The 8,265-nt window shown below is 57.1% G+C and overlaps 1 protein-coding gene across 4 annotated transcripts; it reads right to left on the reverse strand.

Moving 5' to 3' along the window:
• Nucleotides 1–4,985: 4,985 nt before the first annotated feature.
• Nucleotides 4,986–8,207, reverse strand: LOC113206659 (uncharacterized). 4 transcript variants are annotated; one of them, XM_052272825.1, is made up of 6 exons: nucleotides 8,016–8,201; nucleotides 7,146–7,288; nucleotides 6,998–7,071; nucleotides 6,425–6,773; nucleotides 6,227–6,340; nucleotides 4,986–6,084 (listed from the first exon to the last, which is right to left on the reverse strand). In XM_052272825.1, exons 2-6 carry the CDS (start codon nucleotides 7,278–7,280, stop codon nucleotides 5,512–5,514), a joined length of 1,245 nt encoding a protein of 414 aa, XP_052128785.1. In that variant the 5' UTR covers nucleotides 7,281–7,288; nucleotides 8,016–8,201; the 3' UTR covers nucleotides 4,986–5,511. The 4 variants fall into 4 exon arrangements, with proteins under 4 accessions (XP_052128785.1, XP_026278625.2, XP_052128783.1 ...); XM_026422840.2 differs by having other exon boundaries at nucleotides 4,986–6,087; nucleotides 8,016–8,200; XM_052272823.1 differs by having other exon boundaries at nucleotides 4,986–6,087; nucleotides 8,002–8,200.
• Between the last annotated feature and the right edge of the window lie 58 nt (nucleotides 8,208–8,265).

Below are 8,265 nucleotides of genomic sequence, written 5' to 3' on the forward strand. Positions count from 1 at the left end.
GGTTGAGGTCCCTGCCTGCCTGGCGGCAGCGAGGACGCGCCGCCAGAGTCTCCCGTCCAAATCGCGAAGTCGGGTCGAGATACCCCCCGCACTGCCTCCTTCTTGTCAAGTGCACATCGATCTCTTGCCCGCGGTCGGGGTATCTGTTTATCGCGGAGTATAGCCGCAGAAACAAGGCGATACCCCGCGCCAACTGCCTTCATGGCATTGGGCTCCTGGGCATGCGCAAAACAAAGCGCGGGTAAATTGAAAACAGCTCATGTCGGCGTAGACCTGCAGACCTTAACGAACACTCGAGCCTCGAGCCCACTCATTTCTTATTCAACTCTGTTGAGCACCATCAACTATCCCGTTTACAGAAATGAACATAGACTGAAGGCGAAATATATCCCCCATCGTCAGTGGCACTGCATTACATCATACTCATGAACTAAAGCAGGGAGAGAAAGATTGACTGGTGTGTAACCTCTCCCCACACCCTAGTGCCCAGTGCCCGGTGTTGTGAGACACTCACCTGACATGATGGCCGCGGTGACGGCGGCCGTGGCCACGATCACGCCCCCGGAGCCGACTGTCGCCGCTGGCACGTTCCCGTTGACGGTTGACGCGATGGAGGCGGGCGAGGCGCCCAGCATGCTGCCGCCCGCAGGCAGCCACCCGGGAGGCCACCGAAGGCGGGAAATTCGACGGCGGCCAGGCGCACGGCGCGTGGTGGCGTAAGAAGGGGCTCGCGTCACAGCGTCCGGGACGCGCCGGCGCGACGATCACCTCGCCGACGACGGGGGGATGTCCCCGTAAACACCCGCACAGGACACCGGGCGGCGGTCCTCGCGCGCGCACGCACACACACACACGCCCACACTTAGGGGGGATGCTGTTTGTTGTTTGCCCGGCTGTTTGGCTGGCACCGGCGGTGAGGTCACTACCACCACCACACTCCACTTCTACCTGCACTCGACAAACACGGTCACTAATCCTCGCGGTCCTGCTGGTGGCGCTGGAGGTGTCGGCGCTGGAGTCCGGAGCAGGACCAGCCGAGCCCCATTCAGGTGCACGTCAAACCCTTCCGCGGGGCCGGTCGCGGCACCGGCGGCGGCGGTGGTGGATGCAGCGGCGGTGGCTACGATGGCGGTGGCAGCGGGCGCAGCAGCAGCAGCAGCAGCAGCAGCGTCGGTGTCGCGTCGGTGTCGCGTCGTCTGCTTTGGACACGCCCCGGTGATGCCTCCCTCCGCCTGGGAGTGTGTCTCCGTCCCCGAAGAGTCGCTTTGGCCCCGACTTATCTCGCCTTATCATTCTGCCTCCTCTTCTTCTTCTTCGACTTCTTCCCTTCAGCCCGCCTCCTCATCGCCGCCGTCGCCGCCGTAGTCGGCGGCAGTCTTTATCACTGCAGTCAACAGCATCGGAGGGGAAGGGAGGGAGGAAGGGGGGAGGGGGCACTGCAAGCGAGGGGCAGGAGGGGGTAGGAAGCTTCCCCTTGGTTCAGGTTGTGGTGGTGGCCGCGGTGAATCCCCTTGCCGCCAGTGCGTCCCCCGTCGCGGCGGGAGTAGTAGCGGGGGTGGCGGCCCGGGCGTTGGTCTACGGCGCAGGTAAATAAAAGATATACAGCCACTAACACTGTCGCCCCCCCCCTCCCCCCTCTGCACGTACACATGCGCCACTCGGAGTGGGATAAGCGCTATCATAGTTCAATTTGCTGTTCCCCGGCCTCTATTACCCTTTTTTGACAACGAGCAGTGCGTGGCTGCTGCGCTCGTGATTGGCAGAGTGTGAACTGCTGAAGTCGACTCGTTTGGTCAGGGAAAGATCCCAGGTGTATCCTCTGGTGAATGGCAGCGCAGTGCACCCCGCACCGAGATTCGTAGGTAGTGGAAAGGGTGAAGGTGGAGGAGAGGGGAAAGTGTGAGGGGTGGGGGGGGGGGCACCACACCCGCTTGATCGCGATTAAGATTCAGTTTTTCGGCCTGGGTACGCGCCTCCCTGCAGCGACCGCCCGGCCCGGCCTAGCAGCGGGACCCCACCACCACTGGCAACAACAAGTAGTTGGTCGCAGATGCTATCTGGCAGGTGGGGCGGGGTGGGGCGGGGACGCACTACAAGCCGGCGACAGCGATAAGACTTCCGCCGACACCTGTCCTGGTCGCTTACGCCCCCGCCCCGCCCCGCCCCGCCCCGCCCCGCAAAGCGTCGTCGATTTTTATCGGGGCGCTTTGATTATTATTGTATATGCCACAGCGAGTCCTCGAAGTGAGGGGACACGTGCGAGTGAGGGAGTGAGAGAGACAGACAGACTGAGAGACAGAGCGAGAGAGATAGAGAGAGGGGCAGTGGGGATAAGGAAAGCCAGAGAAAAAGAGAAGACACGTAGCCCTCGGAGTAATCCAATGGTGATACGGCGACTGTGGGGAGGGAGGAGGAGGGGTGGTGGGGGGGCTGCGCGGCAGGAGGTACTAATTCGAGGGTCCGAAGTCCACGTATTGGCAATAATCACCTCAAACTTGTTTGTCCACTCGCCACCCGCGGCCCGCGATCCGGAGGCAGCAGCGCCGAGCGGCCCGCCGATTAGTCGGAACAGTCGGGACATGGACATGGCGTCGCGGGGCGCGTAGTACAGTAAGATCACCTCTGGCGAGCCGCGGGTAATGGAGAAGAGGACCCCGCGTATCGGGGAAGGCCGCTGGAAAAAGCGAGGCGGGCTTATTTCATAATGCCGCAAAAGGACTCTCTGACGGCACATTTCAAGAGCGCAGAGTATATAACTGTATGCAGCCAGAAGCCTTACCTAACCTAACTTCCGCTCCGCGGGTTTAGTTTACTACTACTCTATATTTAAATAACGCGCCATGTCAGGGAGGACGAGGCAGTCTTGTGCGCGGGCGGGCGAGGATAGGAGGGCGGCAATGCAAATCACCACGCCCCGATGTCCTCCACGATGTCCTTTACATTTCGGATGTCGGGGGGAAAACGGGGGGGGGGGGGGGGGGTATACACCACGAGAGGCGATAGGGAACGGCCGCCGGTCTCTTGACGGGCCAGGCATCTCTGATTAAGCGTCTAAGGTCGAAATGTCGCGCGAGTACTGGAGTTGATGCAACAAACGTCAACAAGGAAATTTAGAACTGGGAATATAATCGTCTAGAGAGATAGCCTGTGCAACGCAAAAAAACATTTACGAGCAGAAATAAAAGAACAGGAGTTGGAAAAAAAATCTCATTTTAAACCTCACATCGCATCACCAGCGAATGTCACTGTAAAAACGATCATTGCCAACAGAAATTTGCCCTCTGAAAGAAACAGTAATGGGGGGGTGCTGTATAAAAATAACAATGTCGGCAGGGAAGGGGGGGGGGGCAAGTATTTAAATACTCAGATCCCCAGATAGCCATCCTTTTATTTTTAATAGAGTCCCAAAAGGGTGGTGTGTAATTTTAAGTAGAGCCAGAGCCGCCCTCCGCAAATAATGAGATAGCGCCTTTATTTATAGCGTGCCAGACAGACACGCCACCCGACAAGACATGAAGGCTGCACGCGCGTACTGTATCGGAGGGAGCTTACCCCGGCCCGGCCGGCCCGGCCCCGGCAGCCCTGCGCGGGCGGACACGTCACGATCAAGCCACAGAATCCAAGTCTACACGATATTGCATTCGCGTCAACATGAGATAGGAACAAATTTTGACCCAAGTAAATCGGATCGCGTCAAACCGAGTTTATTGAATTACGTATCTGTGACTTGTTCGTTTGTCGCTAGGTCTGAGTACGGAGCATGTTCTTTTTGTTCTACCGGGCAGGCGCCGCGGACTTGACGATAGGGTGAGAAAGTGACTTCCAGGGACTAAAAAAAAGAATCAATTTCGACCCCCCTCCCCCTTTTGGTCTTATGCTTCTTTCTGAGGGCTAATTACCCCCTCCCCCCCCTTTTTTCCCCGGGCGCCCGGCACTTGGCACCCGACCCTGCCGCAGGGTGGTTCACCACGCGCCCCAGCACAGCGGGTTTGCCTATGCTCGACTCGGCGGGCGCACGGCTCCATGGTGGCGTCGAGCGCCCTTCCCCCCGAGTCGAGCACATCACATGCTGAGCTGGGCCCCTTTAGCACACGAAGAAGAAAAGGCACTTAGAAACTTGGTTCTTCGTTTCCCCTCCAAACTGACGCGCAGTTTTCAGTTATCCCCCCCTTTCCGCATCATGGACCGTTTTGTCTTGTTGACGCTCTCAGGGTCGCCCCCGCCCCCGCTGCGGCACCTCTCGGTGCAGCACTGCTATCAGCTGATCCAACAGCTGACGGGTGAAAGCACACCACGGGGCGCCGCCGGAGCACCCCACCGAGCACCCCACCTAGCCCACCCGGCAGGTTGCCCCGCGGGCTGCCCGGCGCGGCGGCGGCGCCCGCGGGTCGGATGGGTTGCCCGCCCCGCAGGCGCGCTGGCGCGCGCGCGAAAGGCGGCAAAGTTTGAATTAACGCAGTTAGGTCAAGAGATTGAGATTTCGGCTCTGGACTCCAACGGGCAGCGCCGTGAGCCTGCGCCGGAGAACGGATGAAAAAACTGGACAGGTGTGGTGATTCATCCGGTCCACAACACAACGTTACAGCTGTAACCTCGTGGCTGTAACCGAAAGCTCATACTAAGATCGCTGCACTTCCGAGAGGGGTCGGGGGTAATCTCTGGTGACCCCCCCCCCCCCCCCCCCCCCCTCCCTGGCTCCGACTAGATCAGACGGGATAACAGGATGGAAGGGAAGGGAACCCTCTGTGCCGGCGGCTCGCACGTTGCGTCCGCAACGCGTCTAAATCATCATGGAATCGACTCGAGATAACGACTTGTCGCCTCGATATGTTAACAGTTATTTGAGTGGGGGCGATGTGCGTCTGACGACACTTCAGGGCGTCACGTGAACGACCCATGGAATATAGCCTCACCTCCACCTCACGATCTCTTTTCTTTTTTTACGTTAATAATTTTTCTTTTTGAAACGTCGGGAGCGAAAAATCTTTACGAGTTGCAAAATGTGCCTTTAATAGCAGTAAAAATTTAAAACACACAATTACTAGGTGATCATCAGAAAAATTTAAAACACAATATCCAAGTGATTATCAGAAAAATTTAAAACACACAAGAACCAAGTGATTATCAAAAAATTTAAAACATACAAGAACTAAGTGATTAGCAAAAAACTTTAAAACATAAATTCTGATAGAAACTGTTGAGCAACCTATAATTTGTCATCATAGCATATGTGCTATTGTAGGCCAGAGCTTACATCTTACAGGTCAGCTAGTCGCAGGCGAGGAGTTGCAAGGGTCAAACTGTAAACGGGGGACGGGACTCCACCTTTGTCTGCTTCACGAGATAGCAGGGGAGTCACAGGTGTTTGCAGGTGGAGGGGGGGAAGGGTGTCGACCTGATCGGCCTTCGACTCAAAGGTCCGCCCGAAAATGGCGAGGAGGGCCGCAGGTGGCGGCTGTGCCCCGAGCCGAAATGGACGAAATGGACTCACCCGAACTCCGAGAGATGCGCTCACAAGTATTCCCACTTTCTGACTGACCGATCGCACTGGACGCACAGCACCTCGGCTGCCGCGGGCAGCACCGGCCGCAGGGTGTCGCGCTGGCGTGCGCAGTCCTCCTTCCGGTGCGTCTCGTCGTCGCCGTCGAACGTGTTGGCCATCATGTCGTTGAGCTCGAGCCTGCGCAGCGCCTGGAAGTCGCACTGCTCCAGCAGAGAGAACAGGTGGTAGCACGACATGCGCGCGCGCGCGGAGCCCTGCGACTCCAGCCGCAGCACCTCGAGGTTGAGACGATGGGCCGGCAGCAGGAACCGCAGCAGGGCCGGGCGCGGGGACTGCACTTCGAGCCACTGCAGAGTCGCAGGCGCGTCTGGAAGTGCCGCCAGGGCGCCGACAGGGGCGTCCGGCTTGCAGATGTCCTGACTGCCGCCGTACACGCGCAGCCTCCTCAGCCGCGGCATGGCGTGCACCGCCCGCAGGACGGCCGGCGTTGGCAGGCTCACACTCAGGCGCTCCAAGGTGGGCGCGGCGGCCTGCAGGACCCCGAGGTTCTCGTCGGTGCCGGACATGAGCAGCCTCTCTGCCTGCTGGTAAGGAGAAGGTAAAATTTTACAAAGAAATTATTGAATTTTAATCTTGGCAACCACCCATGTAACCAATGTAATTGTGGCTCCAAACCAAGACCTTCAAAGAGGGTCAGAAATCTTAACCAAAGACTTGACTTACCCCTCCAAACATCTTTGAGATCAGCTCCTTGTAGACAGCCCGAGCACTGGAGCAAATTTTCTTCTTACAATCGACAACATGGGTGGTTGAATCGCTGCCTTCCTTGTCCGCGTCCTGGCAATACAACCGTTTTTCCAAAAATCATTCAACAACGGGAACCTGACTGAAGAAAGCTCGTCTGCGTGATCATTCCCTCACTTTTTGTGGCACCTCCATCAGCTCTCCCCTGACAGCGACGAGGAGCAAGAGGGCCTTGGTCACGGGGTCATCGGCGTCCCCGAGCGACACCGAGAGCGAGCGGCGCGCCCCCCGCAGCGTCAGTGTCCAGGACTCGCCGGTGAGCGCGGCCAGGTTGGTGAGGGCCTGCGAGGCCTGCTCCTCCTCGCGCCGATCCTTCAAGCCGTCTAGCTGCGCATCAGCCTGCGACAGGACGTCCTGTACGCGTTGCCCGAGAGCTGCTCCCACGGCCAGGACGTGGTGTTGCTCCCAGCACCGGGGCGTGGCCAGGGCGCAGCACTCCGAACACCAACCGCGGGTCTTGTCGGGCCTGCGGAGAACACGGGGAGGTCACGAGACGTGAGGCGCACGTCAAACGGCACGGTCGTCGCAAGGGACAGAGATTCGTCAAGTCGACATCAATGGGAAGTCAGAATAAAAATTTAGGTATCGTGATTGCAAAATTACGTCATGTCAATCACGGTGACCAAATTCTGACGATGTTGATCTGATGCGACTCTGCCCTCGCGCATGCGATCACCAACCCACACTCACATGTCCACTGAGTTTTGGAGCATTTGCAGCACCGTGTAGTTGTTGGGGAGCCTTACCGGGTCACCGAGGAATGGCTGAAAAAGGGGGTGAGACTTTAGTCACAATAACGCGAAAGACATACTGATCAGAGTGATGAGCGGGTACGCACGTCACCGCACGTCGGGCACATTTTCCCGTCCATTTCCTGGAGACACTTCAGACACGCAGAGTGCACGCACGGTACAACCACCTTGGGCAAGCGTTCATTTTTGTTGAACGCCTCCGCACACACGTTGCACTCCATGGTAGGTCCTGGAGCAGATCACAATGTTTATTAAGCCGTCGCATCGTTAAGATAGCCAATAAATACACTCCACGACTGCGTGTACTCAGCACTGCTGTCACGTTTCAGGCTTGAAATTGAAACCCATCACTGCATATGCGGTTCAGAAACAACGCGGTTTGAAGGGTTTGAAACAGCAGGAGAGTGTGCGGGAAGTAGGAAGGGGAGAGGGAGCAGAAGGGAGGAGGAGGCACAAGTGGGAAAGGGGGAAAGGAGGGGGGGGGGGTAAGGTGTAATAGATACTAGAATTATTACACCTTGGGGGGGGGGGGGGGTTCGAGCGACCATACCACGCGAAAGGACTCCGCGGTTCGCGATTCTCCGTGGGGGTGGTCGCAAACCGCGTATTTCGACAGGTACCAATCAGCACAACCCTAACCCTGCGATTCGCAAGAGGAAGATAAAGGAAGCGAGTAGGCAACCACACTGTTGTCTTTCCCAACTAAATTTTTGCAAAAGTACGTCACTAGCTTTAAAATCTAGATTGGCGGGGTGCATCACTTTAACGCGAGTCCGTTTGAAAAGGCTGGTGGGGACTGGTGGCCTCGTAAATCTAAACTAGCAGGGGGCTCCTAACCTCTCTTTGGCGTTTCTGCAGCACGCATGACGTATGGAACACAAATAGTTGATGTAATTCGTCATCAGCTTCATCGAGAAGAAAGACGTTTGTCGCCGTACTCACAACAAAGTCCGTACCCAAGTTCGGATTCGAAGGTTTGTCGTCGAAACTGTCGCGTCGTCTCGCTACGATACTCGTTGCAGCCGCCGGCAGAACAGGGTGGGCTTGAGGGAATGTGGCCGGCCGGCCGGAGTGACAGCGACTGCGAGCGACAGTAGTGACGTCATGTAGCACTAGCTCTAGTCTGGGACTATAATGGTCGAGCAAGTCCTATTTAATTTATTTTAAAATTCTGGTCATGCAAAATTATTTTCTCTTTCATTGTAA

Source organism: Frankliniella occidentalis, unplaced genomic scaffold (assembly GCF_000697945.3).
Source record: "Frankliniella occidentalis isolate FOCC.00 unplaced genomic scaffold, Focc_3.1 Scaffold7, whole genome shotgun sequence".
NCBI lineage: Eukaryota > Metazoa > Arthropoda > Insecta > Thysanoptera > Thripidae > Frankliniella > Frankliniella occidentalis.